This window comes from Solanum verrucosum, unplaced genomic scaffold (assembly GCF_900185275.1).
Source record: "Solanum verrucosum unplaced genomic scaffold, falcon-dt-bn FXZP01000150.1, whole genome shotgun sequence".
NCBI classification, from domain to species: Eukaryota; Viridiplantae; Streptophyta; class Magnoliopsida; order Solanales; family Solanaceae; genus Solanum; species Solanum verrucosum.
The window spans coordinates 2,008,242-2,027,748 of NW_026020371.1; the positions used below are offsets into that span (position 1 = coordinate 2,008,242).

Here is a 19,507-nt window from a genome sequence, read left to right on the forward strand (position 1 = left end):
ATATCATTTTAAGTTGTTTCTAAAAGAAATCAAAAGCTTTATTTTTACATGGGCAAGGATTTTTCAGTAAATGAATAAAAACACCATGAAAAAAATAAACTTACCTTATATCGACTTCTGCGCTGAGAGCTGTGCGACGGCCAGCTTGTGCGACTGAGAGCTGCGACGCCCTTTGGTCTCTGCTGCTGCTGCAACCTGCTGCTGAGGCTGCACCGGTAGTGGATGATCATGCAAGAGAACTTATTGAAACATAAAGCTCAAATAGATCAGTTTAAAGATGGGGATAAAAACTCTAAATATTTTCACAGTGTTGTAAGGGAAAGAAGGAGGAAGCTTCATATTCACAATATTATAGATCATCGAGACATGTGGATCCAAGGTGATAAAGGTATATCTCATGCTGCCACATACCATTTTGAACATCTTTTTAATCTTCCCCACAGTTTTACAGATACCAAAATCACTGATTGCATTCCTAGTATCATCACTGAGGAGGATAATGCCTATCTTATTACTATGCCTAATATGGAGGAGATTAAGAATGTTGTTTTTAGCATGAGTTCTACTAATTATGCAGGACCTAACGGCTATAATGGTACCTTTTATCACAAAAGTTGGAACAAAATTTCCAATTATGTTGTCAAAGTTTTTTCAATGGCAAAAAACTTGACAATTTTTTCACTCACACCCGCTTGGTCCTTAATCCTAAAATATATCCTCCAGTCGGCTTCTCTGATCTTAGACCGATTATTTCAACTATCTTCTCCTGCAAGGTTATTTCTAAAATCCTTTCTATTAGATTGAATCCTCTACTTGAGAAACTAATCTCTAAGAATCAAAGTGACTTGGTCAAAGGTAGGCTCATCACAGAGAATGTTATGTTGGCCCAATAACACATATATTAACACCAGAAAGTGAGACATCATTTTTTTCACTATTTATACACTTAAAAAGGCATCAGGATATGAGAGGGATGAACACAATAGATGGAGGGATAACAAGAAAAAGTTAAGAAAGCAAAGTAACTTTCCTGTTACCTGTCAAGAGTAGCTGCATATACTATGTGGTGCTCTGAAGTGATCGCTTGAAAGGCAGATTTCCCATTAACTGAATAGCCTACAGGTATGAAAAATGAAGGATCTTTATTCAAGAAACATGGGGTCTCAAGGTGCACATGTAGATTTCAACTTTTTACAAAAATTCCATTTCAAAGAGATGCACATGAAGGATCTAGTTGTGGATATCTTGACTGTACAAATATATGACGCAGAATCACAAAAAGTAGAATTTTCATATTTTATTTGTTGTTTCTACAAAGTCCCTCTACAACAATGAATATATATGGTCTTAGACTTGATGCAACAGAAGCTAGGAAAATTATTAATGCAAGACGAACAGCAAAAAATGTTATTGATTTGAATGAGAAATCGGATGCTTTAAGTACTAGAACAAATAACATTCAACACAATTGAAAGGTTCAAGGGAATGAGTTAACTATTCAAAATGGGGTTGTTTCAGTTGTTAATGGCAAGGGCGGGAACTCTGGTAAAGTATTTGATGCTACAGATATTTAAAAAAAAATCAAGATGAGGACTTAGATGGAGCAGCTGCCGTGAGTGATCAATAAGCTTTGTATTTTAGTTAATCAAGTTGAAAAACTAAACAAGCTCTTGATAAACAAGGACATGAAACAGTTTTGAAATCAGTACCAACTACAAGCTGTTGATCGAGATTTGCCTGTGCCATCGGAACTCAAAAGTTCTGGCCAGAAAAATAGTGGAACTGAAGTTGTAAAGGCTATTAATATTGCTGCTAAACTGAAAATCTGGGCAGCAATTAATCAGCAGCATAAAGGGGATGGTGTTACACCTCTGGCTAAGTGAATTCGCACAACCAGTCCAACTTTTCCTACGCATACAGGGCTGCAACATTTCAAAACACCCTATCAATTTTCATCTCTATGACAAAACAAGGAAAGATTATGAGGTTTCACAAACTGAATTTCCTTTTACTCTTCCTAAGATGAAATACAATCGTGCTTATAAACCTGAAAGCAATTTTACAAACACATATCCTTTAAAATGACATTCAAAAAGGAAAGGATTCCAGTATATACGTTTTTGATAAAGGAATTCGAGGAACATTCTAAGAGAATATAGGAAAAATATATGAACCTCATAGCCAACACTGCAAGGCGTCAACTGAATTTGTCAAATCTATCTGCTCGGCACAGAGTCGACATTCCCTTTCTCCCTGGACGTTCAGGGTTGCTTTGAGAAGATAGTTTAACACCGCAACTAACTCGGCTCGACTTAACTTACAATTATCTGTATAAAGAACTACACACAATCTGTTCAAAATTAAGTCCTAAGAAATTCAAAGTTAAATCTCTATGAGGAAGTCTTTATCCAATCAAAGTTCAACCTTTTTCTAGTTAAGCAAGCATATCCATCCAATGACAGAAAATATATCAACATAGAAAAGTCAAATCAAAAAATGAATTAACTAAAATCTCCGTAGAAAAAAAACAAAGATAATTTCAACTTCGATTGAATTAGTCTAATCAAAGCCTCATTGAATGATAAATGATGACAAAATTCATTCCAAATCAGATTAAAGAAAATCACACATAAGCACCAAAACATACTTCAAAAAGAACTGGTAGTATTAATGGTAATCATAAAACTCATTCAGACATTGCATTTGTTGCTAGGTCAGTAGCAACATTTGGATCTACTATATCATCAATTATATGATCTGTAGCTAGTTGTACATAGTCATCACCATCAGCATAAAACTGTTCAAGTTCTTGCTCTTGGTATGGTTCATTCTCATATACTTCTTCTTCTATTACTTCTCCCATATCGTACATATCTCTTGGCTTTAGATGCACAGCAACACTCCAACCTTTATTGACAATATCATCCACATAGAACACCAAATGTGCTTGAGATGCTTCGATGTAAGGCTCATGTTCTTCACGTTCACCCGTGTGAATCAGTTTATCAAAATTAACACAATTAAATTCCAACGATCCTTTTGATACCCTCTATCTCGAGTAGTATCAGCCCATTTACATTTGAAAAGAACAACCTTGAATCGTCCATTATAATTGATCTCAATAATATCTTCTAACTTCCCATAATATGGTATCTCCGCTTGCCTTAAATTTCCATCAGAGCTACTTGCAACACATGATGTTTTAGAGGTTAAGAAAACTCCACTATTCTGTGTTTTCAGACCTTCTTCTCGAGCCAAAGTTCGAAATTTAGACCCATTGATATTATATGCAGTATATCTTCTTGCATTTACAGATGGACCTCGTGCTAAAAACTTTAGATCAGTAGACATAGTGTCTATTGAGTCTGGATTCATAATCTAAATTTAAAAACCGACTTCGTCAAATTTTCTCATTCAGACCAAATATAAATAGTAGCAATGATTGTTTACTCACCCGTTTTTGGAACCAATCTACAAATTCTTTATTAACTTTCCTCTCTATCTCTGTAAGTGAAGGTCTTCTTCCTCGTGAACTCCTCCTTATGTGTTGTCTAAATTCTCTATATGAAATAAGAAAATTAATGTTAAATAGAATGACTATCCTACTGCAAACATTACAACAACAAAAAAACATAAAGTTTGTAAAAGTTACTCACTCCACAAATGGTGTGACTATTGAACAATTCAAAAGCACATATCGATGAGCTTGTAGTTTCTGCATAGGAGCTAAATGGTAATTTTCTGGAGCTGATGCAGGTTTACCTAGCTGAGGGAAGATAGTCAACATTCCAGAAGGCTGAATGTAGTTTGGATCATCACGGACACGCCTAGGTCTATTGAACCTTGTTTCAATATCCTCCATATAGTAAGAACAAAAGGTAAGAGTGTCTTCAGCTATGTGACCCTTAGCTATACAACCTTCTGATTGTGATTTATTCCGTACAAAGGGCTTAAAATGACCTAATTCCCTACAAAAAGAAGAGACAGTAAGAGTACAAACTATATATTTCAAGTGATCATAACATAAATATCTTTAATTTAGAAATGTTAATGTTTCCAGAAAACAAACATATTTATATTAGAAGGTTAATATTTTACCTCTCCACAGGATACATGTTTCGGTAATGCACTGGACCTCCGAGTTTTGCTTCCTCTACTAAATGAACAGATAAATGAACCATTACTGTAAAAAATGATGGAGGAAATAGTATCTCTAAGTGACAAAGTGTGATTATAATGCGCTCTTGAAGAATATCTAGCTCTGAAATATTCAAGGTTTTGCTAGAGATGGCTCTGAAAAATGAGCAGAATTCCACCAGAACGGTAACTACATGGTCAGGCAATACATTACGAATTGCCAGTGGTAGAAATTGCTCTAAAATAATATGACTATCATGACTTTTCAACCCAAAAATCTTTTTTTGTACCAAATCTACACATCTGGAGATGTTACTTGAGTAGCCATCTGGTACTTTAATATTCTTTAAAGTTGTAAGAAACAACTTTTTGGTGTCCACCTTCTTTTTGCTATCAGTCATTAGTGAAAACACAGCAAGGTTATATGATCCATTATCCTTCAGCCAAAGATCACGCCTTATGCCCATTTCTCTTAGATCCTTTCGGGCATTTTCATTATCTTTTGATTTTGATTTATCATGGAGCAACGTATATATGATATTGTCACATATATTCTTTTCAATATGCATAAAATCTAGATTATGACGCAACAAGTTAGATTGCCAATAAGGAAGTTCAAAAAAATATACTTCTCTTGTTCCATTGTTTAGTTGCTCGTCTAGATCTTTTCCTTTTACCATCCAACTTTGCTCCTTTACCTTCCGCAATTTGTCTCAAAATGTCAGATCCTGATAGTTTTATTGGTGGATTCCGCTCCTCTGTGCTTCCATTGAAGCGCACTCGGTTGAATCTGAACTGTGATTTCTTCTCAGGAAACGACGATGACCCATAAAACAACACTTTTTACTATGAACAAGACGACAAGGTTCTGTGTCAAAGTTACAAGTTGGGCAAGCAAAACCAGTATGTGTATTCCAGCCAGAGAGGATACCTAATCCAGGAAAGTCACTAATTGTCCACATAAGAGCTGCATGCATTCTGAAAGTTTCATTCAATGATGAGTCAAACGTTTCAACACCATCATTCCATAACTCACACAATTCCTTCACAAGAGGCTGTAAGTACACATCTATATTATTTCCAGGCATCTGCTTGCCTGGAATGATCATTGATAAGATGAAAGAGGTGTGCTTCATACACATCCAAGGAGGAAGATTGTACGGAATCAAGAAGACTGGCCAAATACTGTAGGTAGTACTCATTGTTCCAAAAGGATTAAAACCATCGCTAGCGAGGCCCAACCAAACGTTTCGAGGATCAGAAGCAAATCCAGAGTGAGTTCGATCAAATGTCTTCCATGCCTCACCATCCCTTGGATGCCTCATCAACCCATCTGAGTTACTGTCCAAAGCATGCCATCTCATATGCTCAGCAGTCTTGCGACACATAAATAACCTTTTCAACCTTGGTTTCAATGGAAAGTAACGCAAAACCTTTGCAGCTTGCTTGTTTTTCTTGTTAGGATTCCATTTAGATGTACCACAATGCTTACATGCTTCCAATTCAGAATCACCTTCCCAGAATAACATACAATTATTTGGACATGCTGGTATATTGGTGTAGTCAAGGCCAAGTTTGCTAATTGTTTTTTTGGCCTCATAAAAAGAAGGAGGTAACTTTGCATCTTCAAATGCATCTCTCAATAAATCTAGTATCATGGTCATTGCCTTGTCACTTAATCGACAATAGACCTTTATATGATACAATTTTATTAAAAACTCTAGCTTTGTATACTTGCTCCCTTCATACAGTGTTTCACTTGCATCTTTGAGAAAGTCGCGAAAGTCACCAGTATCCTCCCTATGCCCCTCATTTGATGTTTCAGTTGAACCAAATGGTTGAGATGTTCCTACATCAGCCGATTGCTGCCTATACTGCCCAAATGCGTCACTAATCATTGTTTCTATTGGATTTTCTGGACGGAACGTCTCTTGCATAACAACTCTATCTCCAGAAGACTCTAATAGCTTTTTCTCACCATGAATATTCCAAATAACATAATTTTGAGGGAATGGCTTGCAAACCAAATGATCCTGCACTTCGTCTCTAGTTTTCCACTTGCCAAAACAACACATGGGACATGGGCATCTGATTGTATCATCCACAGCCGCATTTTTAAATGCAAAATCAAGAAATTTATCCAAACCAAGCAAGTATTCATTTGAGGTCTGTGGCTTTCCAATCCATGATTTATCCATTGATAAGTAACAAAAAGAAATTAACAGGGACAAGTTAGAGTATACCTCCAAAAGAAATCCCCCTAATGCAGGAATACCTTTAAATTTTGTTGTACTTGCAATCTACTCCAGGAATCCCAAATTGCTCGTTCAAACCAAATTAATTTCAGAAATTGACAGAGGATAGAAAGAATCTGCTAAGAATCCCACAAAGGACTTCTTGTATACATATATAGTAAAGGATGGAACAAGTAGTAGAGAAAGGAGGGGAAACCTAATCAGAAAGAAAAGATTTGGATAGTTCTACGGTTGTGCTATGGAGAAGGTTTTTCTTTGTGCCTAAATCTGCTCAACTGTGGATGCAGTAAATACCTTTTGAAACCTAAATGGACTAGGATTCTTTTTTATTTACAATTTTGAAATTGAAAAATAAGGTTTAGGAATTAAAATTATATCTTGGGTAGTAAATAGCTTTTTTTATCTATTCATTTATTTTTGAAGAAACTTACTGCTTACTAATTTAGACTACAGGCTTTGTCACTATATATATATAAAAAAAAACTAAAATCAAATCATATTATTGAGTTATACGTTTGAGTTATAAGATAAAAATTAAAAGAAAATATTATTAAGTTCTTCAAAATGATTATTCTGATATTATTTAGCTCGAGTGGTCAAAGAAGAATATCGTCATATAGAAATCCTCAAACATATCACGTAAACATTGATAGGATAACTTATATAATAAAATATTGATGAAAAACGTAAAATTAAAAACACATACATTTAACTTCAATTTTGATCAACACACGACTTTTTCCTTCATGGCTCACAAGTATCTCATAATCAATTCAACTAGCGACAGATATGATCTGCCCTAATTTTTACTAAAATTTTAAGTGGACATAGTAAAATTTATTAAATCAACATAGAAGCCAATTTACCAACTGTCCCCAAAAGAGGAAGAGCATACACTAAAGAATAGGGGTGTACAAGCCAAATCGTAAAGTCAAACCGAACCGACGAACCAAATCAAATCGAAAAAAAAAACCAATTTGTGGTTTGGTTTGGTGGTTGAAAAAAAAAATCGATCACTATTGGTTTAGTTTGGTATTAAAAGAAAAAAAGTCAAATCGAACCCAAATCAAACCAACATAAAATCTCTCTCTCTCTCTCTCTATATATATATATATATATATATATATAAAATATTATTTATAATCTACTTTGTTAATATATTTTTAGTTAGCTTATAGTTTTCAATGTTTATATATTTTATTTCAAATTCGGGCTTGGAAAATTTTGCAAATATCATATATATATATATATATATATATATATATATATATATATATAAATATATTATTTTATTTTATTTATAGATAAAAATATTATTTATAATCTACTTTGTTAATATATTTTTAGTTAATTTCTAGTTTTCAATGTTTATATATTTTATTTCAAATTTGGGCTTGTAAAATTTGTAAATATTTTATTTTGTATTAAGATCTGAAGTTGCAATTATATTGTTATAGCTTTTTCAAATTCAAAGTTAACAATTTAATTTGTAAATATTTTGTTTTGTATTTAGTTTGTATGTAGCCTTTAATCTTATTAATTTAACATAATGAGCGTTGATACTTTTTAAAAAAAAATTGTACTCATGTGAATTTTACCGTCTTTTCAAAAATTTCTATTCATTTAACATTTTTTAAGTTTATCTTATCACACATGTAAGTGAAAATATATTTGATCTCTTTTTCAAACACTGTATAGTTGGAAAAAACAGAAGAAACCGAAAAAAACAGTAAGAACCGACTAAAGCCGAAACCGAAAAAATCGACTTTATGTGGTTTGATTTGGTTTTTAAATTTAATAAACCGATATAATTGATTTAGGTTCTTTTTAATGAAAATTCAAACCAAACCGACCTATGTACACCCCTACTAAAGAGCATGTTGGTTTTAGATGAACTAGAGCGTCCATTGTAAATGCCATCTAATGAGTATATAGCTTGCCGGTGTTTCACTTACTTCACCTGCATGCAAAGGCAGACCTACATTGATCTGTGAGGTGCACCCAGGTAACTTTTCGAAACAAATTATATATATTTATAGATACCTTAAGTAAGGATTATATAAAATTGTGCACTTCATTAACCAAAACTCCACGTAGTTGAGCTGGTTGGTGTTGCTATTATTACCCACCACGTCGTTGGTTCGAGTCCAACTTAGGAACTATATTTTTTTTTTCTATTTTTGTCTTCAATAACCAAAATGGAGGCCAGCATAGGCACTATTTTTTTCTCTATTTTTGCCTTCAATAACCAAAATCGAGTCCAGCATAGGCACTGTTTTTTTTTTCTTCTATTTTTGCTTCAATAACCAAAAAAATTAAAAGATAGTGGTGCACCCCCAATCTGCAAATCTTGGGTTCGCCTCTGCCTGCGTGTATTGCTTTTATCCAGTCCGATGAGGATCATTTTGTTGCCCCTTGCTGCTATAGTCCCCTAGCTCTTGCTTTGCTGATAGAGAAATATGTCCACCTTCCTTTGACCAGAATAATCAATGTTGAGATGAGCATTAATAGAGGCAAATGAATGTTTTTGCTTTTATGAAAAAACAAACCCAGAGTAGCCATGTCTAACATAATAGTCTTATTGAGGTGCCTTTGAGTTACCAGTTTCCTGTAATAGGCTCATGACAGTTCCCATTGAAAGCTCTAAAAGAAGTTGCTTTGGAACTCAAACTGTACCCAAAACCGCTGTCTGCAATACAGGAAAGCCTAAGATCTCAAATGCCAAATGCAGGGTGGTCTAACACCAAAGTCACTCGCATTTGTACTTCCAACTACTTACTAAATGTGACGGAAGAATGCTTAGGTAACACATACAACAAAAGATGATAGGGAGTAATCAGCTGCTCAGGTAATAATAATACCCTTGCTTCTGATCTCCAGGAGACAATTCAATACTTCTTCTGTGATGATCTCACTAGGAATTAAAACCGGAATACCAGGTGGATAAGGACATACAAGCTCTCCACAAATTTCACCGAGGCTATCTCTTATGAATATGTCATATGAAGCAGAAGTAGATGGTTACTCTTTTAAAGAACTTCCATTACAAGTCCGACGAAATCTCAATTTAGATAAAATGCAATGGTCATCGTTTCGTGCATGAATGTTATAATGTTCATACATTTCAAAAGGATTGACATGATGTGATGCATTTCACAGTATCATGACAAAGTTACTGTTTTGGTGCAATATAATGGCCAGCTGGGTGTTATTTCTGGAGGATAGAGTTGCACGCATTATGTGATATTTTACACTGGATTTTCACAGCTGCTATCTCAAAACTGAGAGTGCAATGAAGCACTGATTTTAACACAAGCTTTTTGATTGTGTTGATGTGCAAACAACTCTTTTCCTGCGTCAATAATATATACATAGCTCCTGTCCCTGTTTTTTTGTCTCTGTTTGGTTCGACAAGCTGCTCAAGGTGTGTGGAGCAAGGAAGAGATTGTGTTTGCGAGATCAAGCATAAGAGGACAAAATACAAACTTGCAAAAATAATTAATTATAGTATCAATTTAATTTGATCTAGTAAAGTGCTCTAACTTGACATTACATTCTAAATATGTAGCTCATGCTTGCCCACACTACTCTCACACCTAAATCGCACTCCTTGATCCCAAGCAAGTTGGGCAATGGGCACAAGATATTGACTTTGAATAAGTTCTCCTACTACTAAATAAACCTTATAACTATAACTATGTAAGCATTAAAAATGAGGAAAAAAAAAATATTGAACATGGTAGAACAAGCTTTCTAATAATAGCTACACTGAAATCCAGCAAAATAGCAGTGCCTGTACTCGGCAGAGTTGCGAGTTATAGATAATCCCGATCTCTGTACCCAAAATAACAGCAGCAACAATGTTTTCACTTGTCAGGTAGAAAGATCAAGCGCATAGGCTGTTGTCATATTTCTAGCCTGCTGCTATGTTTCTATTCAGACATGGTTCATGAGCCGCATTTTGGTATTTTCTAGTAAGAACAGAGAAATAATAATTTAGTTGTTCTATGTAAGAATCTTGCCATATCAGAAACAAACTTTCTGGACCTATTTGTAACTGGACCTTAGGTTATTAGAATATATCAACTTAAGTTTAAATTTAAATCATATGCATAAATAATCCACTGAACAATCTCTATGTAAAACATAAAAAGATTTACCATTAGAATACCCATAATAGCAAAAGTCACAAATTTAAGTACTGAACGTCAAACTAAAGCATAGTAAACACAACTCTAGACAACCATTACAAATTCAAAGACATGAAAAGCACTAAAAGTAGTCCACAAAGAAAAACATTAAGCATTTGATTGGTGATTTGCATTGTTATCAGCTGATGAGCCTCTTACATCCATATGTGAAACAATTTCAGTCCCTGAAAAAAAAATGGTATTCAATACAACTCACTCTAGTAGAGTTTCTGCAAAGATCCTATCCTGAGCCTTTAGAAATGCACAATTTTACAAGGTTGATTGGTGAGTACGTAACTACCAAAGCAGAAAACTATTTTGTACAAATAATAAGACTACTGGCCTTACTAAGAAAGAGACACGACGAATCATTATTGTATCACGCCACATATTCCAGACATCATGTAGTTCTAGTACTAAAAATCTTTCCGTAGGCTTTCAATCATGTTCTTGTTCCACTCTCATGTTAGAAACTATGTTATATAAAGTATGGCTTTGTGCAGAGGTTAAAATAAAAAAAACATTCACATGTTTGAACCGACTATTCCACAGTCAATCAAGAAAAACAGAGAGAATCTGAGCTATCAGGAGACTAAACAACTATAGCCACCTCAGTACAATCAAGAACTAAGTTCATACTTTGATCTGATCAATCAAAACCTGGGCATGGACTTTTATTTACGTTAAGGCAACTAGGCAGAAATCACATAGAAGTACAATATTACTAAACTGATCAGAACTGATTGTAATAGAAGAAGTACAAAGAATATTTACTTCTTACCGGTGGTTGAGGAGCAAACATAGTAGCTAATTCTTCAGGAATCCCTCCTTCCTTAGATATCATGTAATTCTTCAGCACACTGAAGGTTTCTTCAAGTTTGGACTCCAAACGCGCAACCTTTTGATGCAAATATGTAGAAGTTGCAGATGATTCATCATAGCTAGATGAAGAAATGCTCAGCTCGCTAAGTCGTCGCTTTGTATTCAAGAATGTGTTTGATGGAGCTGCTCCCATACCCATACATCTTACCCTCCCAGAGTGTTCTGCCCCTAATATCTTACCAACAATATCTTCTGGGGAAACTTCAGACTCATTAGTGTTACAATGAGTCATATGTGACTCAATTTGTTCCTACGATCATATCAATATCAATAGTAAGTATAAAATAGTAATAGATGAAGAATACTATACAATAACAATGAAATTGATATTCAAAAAATGCATCGATGCCATACTTACCCCTATAGTTTGAGCCTCAGCATTCACAAATGATCCGTTCTTTCTCTTATGAGTTTCAATAAACATTTTTCCTCGACTAGGAGCTTTACCAGTTTCCAGAAACTAAGAAAGAAATGTATTATAAATGTTATCCAAAAACAGTTTAGTTAAAGACAAATCAGAACTATTAAGTTAAATGCACATACCATCTCATAACGTCTTCTCGAGTTAGCCTTTGAACCACCAGTGTGTGGCATTTTTTGCTTCCTCTGGATTTCCTTATTTCTTCTACAAAGCTCCTATCAACAATAACAGCGGCAACTCAAAATGTTCATCTTTATATAATTATGATGAAACAAAACTTATTAACATAATCAGAATCTTACCATTGTTGATGGTTTCAGACGGTAAGCAACAAAACTAGCCCATTGATCTTTATTTATACCAGATGGCACATTACTAATGATCTCATTTTTGCTTCTTGCAGGGTCAAAATATTCATTCCACAATCTCTGCCTATGTGTAGCCCACTTTTTTGAAATGCTACTATTGCAATATCTGTATGCAATGGACTCACATACCCGAAAAAGAAATCGAGGCTTTAAATAAAAAATAGAAGTTAGCTTTCTCATGTATTCAAAAATCTTTCGAAAAATTGTGTGCATATATATATATGCAAGAACACTTGTACCTTCAATATTGTTTCAAAGCAGTCTTCCATGTACTTCTTAGGCATGCCTGATTGCCCTGACCACCTCTCAAAACTAATCGGGAACAAATTACAATCAATTGCCAATGATCCACAATATCCAGCGAGCAATCCCTGTGCATCACCATATGCTGAATTGTATGCGTCAAAGTCCACAATGATGCGCTCTCCAACAGTTAGATTATTAACCTCATTAACCTTGACATTAATCTGCTTGATAGCGTTTTCTGAATCTTTAACAAAAAAATCAGTTACTTAACCAAAAAAGAAAAAAAAAGGTACTCATAAGTTGAACTAAAAATGACATAAGAAATATATACCTTTAGCCTCTACTCTCCAATAACGTGCAGATGGACGTGGGTGCAGAGATGTTGCACTTGAATTAGAAGGTAGAATTGGAGCTTGTTCTTGCTGCAGGGCAATTGGAGGTTGTTCGTGCTGCGGCAGAATTGGAGTTTGTTCTTGTTGTGGGACTCCATCAGCTTGTGAGGGATTTGTTGAAGCAACTGGGAGGTCTTGTGCCACTGGAGTAGTTGATGATGAAGCATGTCCATTAGCTGACTTTAGTGGATTCTTAAAACGTTTAATCTTTGGCATGACTGCATATTCATAAAGAACAGAGAGGTGAATCAAATATGAACAAGTTCTGAGATGACATGGTAATATCATGTAATTGACAAAGGGAATCTGTTTAATACCACTCGAATACGCAGAAAATAAAAAAATTACGCGATGTCACAATATCAATAAAGCTTGGCAGTAAAAACAAATCCTAATATAAAGCAAAAAACGTGTGCCCAACAATATGGATGAAAGCAAAATGTAAACTTAGAAGAAATTTAGTTGAAGTAAAATAAAACTGACCTGATGCTACCATCTGATTCCATCTCTCCAAAATGGATTATAGGGAAATTTATAGCTCTCGGAAGGGAAGTTTTGTCACCAAGAAAAGTGGAGGACAGGGGAAAGTGGGAAGATTGAGGGGAAGGTGGGAAGATGGAGGGAAAGCTTCAGAAAATGGTGTTGGTGGAAATATGGAGGGAATAAATGAGTTACTAGGTTAAAAGCGAGGGAAACAAAAACCCTACGTAAATTTTGTTTAAACTTTTCCCTCTCTTTAATTTCTATCTTCACTATTATTTAAATAGGAGCACATTTAAAAATAGTCATGTAGTTCCATTTCATTTTTATCAAAATTAAAAAATTTATTTATACTTCACATATCTTAATGTTTATCAAAAAATGATTTTTTTTCTAATATTTTATTAATGTAATGCTTAACTACTCTTTTATTTGAATTATAATTTTACTAGTGAAATTATCCATGCTTCGTGCGACTATATGAATTATTTATATGTAATATTTATATTTAGGTTAGTATTGAATATATAAGATAATATCGATATTTCTCTTCATTTGCGATATCATACATTTTTTTTAAAACATATATATCTATTTTATTTTATTTTTTACATTTTTTTAAAATGCAAACTATTCATATGTATATAGTAGAACAAAATATTCACCGTGGTGGACTAAATGGAATAAGAGGTAATATGTTGAAATTAACAATATATTGTATTACGTTGAAAATATTTTATATGCTTTTTAATTTCCTATATCTTTTGTAGGAGTACTAATTTTCTATACAAACTCTTAGTAAAAAAAAATTAAATATTTTATTATGTGTTCTTTATTATTACATTTGTTTATTATAATTTTTTAAACATTAATTAAATATTTATAAAAATTATGAAAAATGAAACATACAAAAATTATGAATAATATTTAATATTATAAGTTACAAGTAAGATGAAGTGACACGCGTTATAAATAATATTTAATATTATATTTGTACATTATTTTTTAATATTATATTTGTACATTATTTTTTCAATAGTACTAACAATACTACATAATAATCATTTCTTGAAATCTAACAAATATTATTATCAAACTATATTATATTCGGAAAAGTGACTATTAGAAAGAATAATTGCATACTTACAATACGTCATTGTTAAGAATTACAAAGTCATTTTTTAAAAATCATACTTGCTTGATGAATGATAATACAAACATAAAAAAAATATTTAAAAAAAACACGTCTAAGTACATAGAAATAAAAAGAAAGACTTGAGAATGAAATATCTCTTACATTCGTGTACTTCTTTTTTGTTACATGTTAGTTAATTCACAAACAAATATGATAAAGAAGAGAAATAATAATTTTGTATGTGAATCCTCATAAAGTAAATATGAATTTATATAGACAAAATTGAGGAAATGGAAAAATAAGGACTTGAGAATGAAATATTTATTAACTTCATTTATTTTATTTTTTTGTTACATGTTAGTTTCATTCACAAACCAAATAAGATCTTAATCATTCAGATGTGCATTCAGATTCGGACGTCTTAATCTTAATGAATACAAATGAGGCTAAAGTGTTAAAATTATTATGAATGTTTATTGATTTCATAAAAAGTGCAAAATAGGATCTAAAATTGTGACTACATGATTGTTGATTGTTTAGTGTCAAATTTGTTAAAATATTATTTCATACAGTGATCATATTATATAAAATAAACATTCTATGTCGATTTTAAATCACCGTAATACAAATTACATAAGTCATTTATCAATAGCAAAAAAATTATGATTGTTAATTATAAGCCGTTGTTATATGTGAAATAAATCTCCAGGATCGTTCTGTTCATTTGTAGTGCAAAATCCCCCACAAGAATATCGCCACAACAAGAATAATTTTGAGGAGGTTGAAACACATGCTACAAATTGAATTTATAGTGGGGGTCTTTTACAACCTCCACACTTAAACCGCCATAAAAAGAATTATTTTGCGGAGGTGGACACAAACACCACAAATTGAATTTATAGAGGAGGTCTTTTGCAACCTCCACACTTAAACCGCCATAAAATGAATTATTTTACAGAGGTTAGCACAAACGCCACAAATTGAATGTGTAGTAGGGGTTTGTTATGACCCCTATAAATTAACCGCCACAATTTAGCAGTTTTTTTGTAGTGGTACAACTTTTAATAATCATGTGTTTAATGCTAGATGAAAAGTGACATCTCAAAGTACTAATCATGTCCTAGATGGATTTGAACATGCCCCAAAAGTTTTGAAGTCCATATTAGACCTTGAAAAGTTCAGAAAAAGTAGTGTGCAAAATTTTCTGTATTTTACGGAAACCATCTACAAACCATAAAAGGAACCACAAACCGTAGATGGAAACTGTAGACCAAGTTTAGAGAATTTAAGAATTTAGTATGATAATTGCGAATACTGTTTATGGGTCTTAAAAGCTTTTACATATCGTAGACGAGCCTCGTAGATCAAAGTTCAGAAATAGGAAATCTTCCCTGAGTTTTAAGGGAGTGGTATACTGGTAATATAATATTTTATAGATCGTGGTTTGGTTCGTACATTAAAGACATCAAACTAAAAAGTTATCTTGATTATTAAGGATGCATTTTACGGATAGTAGATTAATTATGGAATATAGTGTAATGACTTGATCCGGTCGTTATGAGTAGGCTAATAGTGAAGATTTTGGGCCAAAAAACTTTCTGGGTAGTGGCTTAAATTGTTTTGGGTAGGCTAGCCTTAAATGAAATGTGGGATTAGTGAGGTCTAGGGCCATCCGAGAATAGGTGGGGTGTAATGTTGATGTTTTTTTTCCAGATATACATGTATCCAAGGCATTAAGGAGTCGAAAGGGCCTTTTGAATCAAATTTGGTAGGTAGAACTCCCAGAATTGATCTTGGTGTAGAAGGCATGTGTTGGGACGTCAAGGGAAGAGGTTGTGTTGTAAAAATGTTCTTTTCTTGACTTTAGAGGCTCTGATGTTTCGTCGATCCCACTATAGTAGGGGCATCCCGCTATAGTGATGCTCAGACCGCTATAGCACGACAAAATGGGTTTTAGTGCAAAAACAACCCCTAACCTATTTTCTGCACTTTGTGTTCTTAGACTTGGAAGGAGTGATTTTGGGTTGTTTGCAATCGATTTTCCATGGAAATCATCGGTAAATGTAAGATTATTACTCCTCAACCCTGTAGATTGATTCTTAATCCTTAGAATCTAGGTTATTGAGGATTTTAACATGATTCCATGTTTAAAAAATACCTACGTTGGGAAATTGATCATATATTGGCATTGGGTTAGGATTGGGTTGTATTGTGGTAGTTATTAGGTCATTGTTTGATTGAATGTTGTGTTGTATTTGTTAGTTTCGACACAGAATGTCAAGACCCAACTACCCAAGTCATTATTGTGCTTACTATAACCCACCAATAGGTAAGACAACCCATATCTAGAATGACAGGTAATGAGTACAAGGTTAGAACTAACTAAAAAGTAACACCAACAATAAGAAAAGACAGAAACTGAAGCAAACCAAAAATATATAAAATGGAAACCCTTCTAGATCCTATAAATCGCGAGTACAAAGTTGTCTAATATGAACAAATAGAAGTCCCAAAAGTGGACCACAACAAGCCGTCTCAAAGGTAAAAAACTAGCTAGCATATAAATAGAAAGAGACAGGTTGATCCAGGATGCAAAGTGCTCACCCTTGTCTCCAATATCCATAACCTGCAAAAGATGGCACGAACAATCACCACTGGTAACTGGTACTAGGACATGCATCATGAAAAGATGCAGAGTGTAGCATAAATACCAAAACAAAGGTACTTAGTAGGCATCATAGGCCGCCTGAGTAACAAATGTAAAAACAGTCACAAAAGATAGAATCCAGACACAAACAGAGGTCCAAGCGGATATGAAAGAAAGCACACGAGCATACCAAAAGTAAATTTAAGTACATCTAAACTAAACCTTACTAGACTCCATAAGCCCAAAGGTACACTCATGCACAAGTTTAAATAAAACCCGTACGAACCCCTATAAGCTCGACAGATACACAGAATAGCTAAGTCTACAAGAAAGCGGTGCCTCAAAACCCAATCCAACAAGTGTATGATGGGTCTCAAACCCCAAGTAATAGCCTCTAACTAAAGGTGTCCCCCTCAAACCATAAAGCATCAACCTTAGACTAAAAATACTGCCTCGAACTATGAACATCAACCTCAAACTTGAGATAACAACCTCAAACCGTGAACATCATCCTCGAACCAAAAATAGTCATAGTATCCGGTCAACTCCCAGCCCAGCTAGCAAAAGTGACAAAAGGAGCAGTTGACTCCAAAGAGGATTCCAATACCAAGACTAAATCATTGTGGAACGACGTCCACCCCCAAACATCCACAAGATGCAAGCCTAGAACAACCTAATCTCAAGTCTCCACGAATACACAACCCTCTAGTAAAGCATCATCTAAGGCAACACTAGTCTATCCTAGACTAAAGACAAACATTCTTCAAGTAACAATGCATGAAATCACACAGCATGAAGCAACACATATAACCCCAAATTACATGGTACTACCCTCGAAACAATATCGATAAATCCTAAATCACGGTTTCTAAGAAGAAAAGGTATACCCGCCCCAATTCACACTAATCATCATTAATTCACACATTCAGGCTTAATCTATTTAGAGACGAAGTCGTATCACACCTGTAGACTGACCATGCGTGCTCCAAATCACACAGTCAAAGCTTTTCCTTTCTGAACGACATCCAAACGCTACCACACTGTCAAGATTAGGATTACAATGTTAGTATAGTTGTTTAGACACTAAAATCACATAACACAGAAACAAACCAATTTTAGAGTCAAAGAGGAATTGTGGGACCACGCCAAAATTTATGGAACTGACTCCGTCAAGAGGTCCTAAATTATGCCTCAAACTTGTGTTCCAAAATTGAACACAATTCGTGGCTCGGAGGCAGCCACAACAACAACATGCAAAGATAAGCCAAAATTAAACTAAAAGAAGCTTTTGGGGGAACAAGCTACAACACCAAACTTACCTCGAATAGAGGTTCACCAACACAATACAATCACTCCACCACGTAGCCTCAAAAATTACAGATGCGTGGGACATCAAATAACCAAATTCTGACTTAAAATAAGGGATAAATTGCACTAACAAAATGAAGAACTAAGGTTGGTCGCGATTGGTCTTAATAACAAGGCTAGACGGCTGGCTCTCGTAAATTTGAAGAGAGTGTGCAAATGCGCCTAGCTTGTCAGCTGCCATCTGCGAACGTGGCAGCCTATCGCGAACACGCTGTTTAGGAAAACTGCCTCCCGTGAACGTGGATCTCATGCATGAATGCGCTCTCCAGGGCGCTAGCCCTCTACGAACTTGGCCCTAGGTACACAAAAGTGGGAAATGCCCTGAGCTGCAGTGCTCTCAACTAATGTCCTAAGGTACCAAAACTGTGATAGAGTGCTTGGGATTTTGTTCAGAATCCCATGCGGGCATACAAAATATGCTACCACATCAAATTTGGCAATCCAGACTCAATGGAACCATCAAAACTTCCATCCAAGGTCGTTTCAATAAAAAGTAGGTCTCACACCTCAGTTTCATTTTAAGCCAAATTCCACAATGGGACTCAAAATTATCCCGGAGACCTTAGGATCCTAAGAAGGGTCGCTCTAGATCAAACTCAACATTTGGAGCTAACCGAGCTGATGGAATACTCATCCAAACTCGTTTACTCAGAATGATGACTAAAGTCAAACTTAGGTCTTAATTTGAAAGTTAAACTTCCTAATTACACAGACTCACACTAAAAGTCTCGAGAGTGATGTCGACTATGCTAATAGCCAAAAATAACCCTTCCGAAGCTGATGAAATCATCAAAATTTGATTATGAGGTCATCTTCTTAAACTTCTCATAAAAAATTACCATTCAAGGTTCAAAAGCTTCAAAACACTAAAACTCACATAAAATTGAATGAACGACTAGGTGACTGAACTATCGATTTCAGCAAGTCATAAATGACTTTAGGTAGCTACAAGAAAGCTCTAAATGATGAACAAGAGGCATAACTAC

The 19,507-nt window shown here is 34.4% G+C and overlaps 2 protein-coding genes and 1 long non-coding RNA gene across 3 annotated transcripts; all 3 read right to left on the minus strand.

Annotated features, from left to right (window-relative positions):
- Positions 1-3,652: 3,652 nt before the first annotated feature.
- On the minus strand, positions 3,653-4,604 carry LOC125838404 (uncharacterized). Its single transcript, XM_049517468.1, has 2 exons — positions 4,099-4,604; positions 3,653-3,968 (listed from the first exon to the last, which is right to left on the minus strand). The coding sequence occupies exons 1-2, from the start codon at positions 4,602-4,604 to the stop codon at positions 3,653-3,655; spliced, it is 822 nt and encodes a 273-aa protein (XP_049373425.1).
- Positions 4,605-4,874: 270 nt separating this feature from the next.
- On the minus strand, positions 4,875-6,335 carry LOC125838405 (uncharacterized). Its single transcript, XM_049517469.1, has one exon. It carries the CDS (start codon positions 6,333-6,335, stop codon positions 4,875-4,877), a length of 1,461 nt encoding a protein of 486 aa, XP_049373426.1.
- A 5,117-nt stretch (positions 6,336-11,452) lies between these two features.
- Positions 11,453-12,337, minus strand: LOC125838426 (uncharacterized). Its single transcript, XR_007443562.1, has 3 exons — positions 12,188-12,337; positions 11,823-12,100; positions 11,453-11,714 (listed from the first exon to the last, which is right to left on the minus strand). It is a non-coding gene; the product is annotated as an uncharacterized LOC125838426 (long non-coding RNA).
- Positions 12,338-19,507: the final 7,170 nt, after the last annotated feature.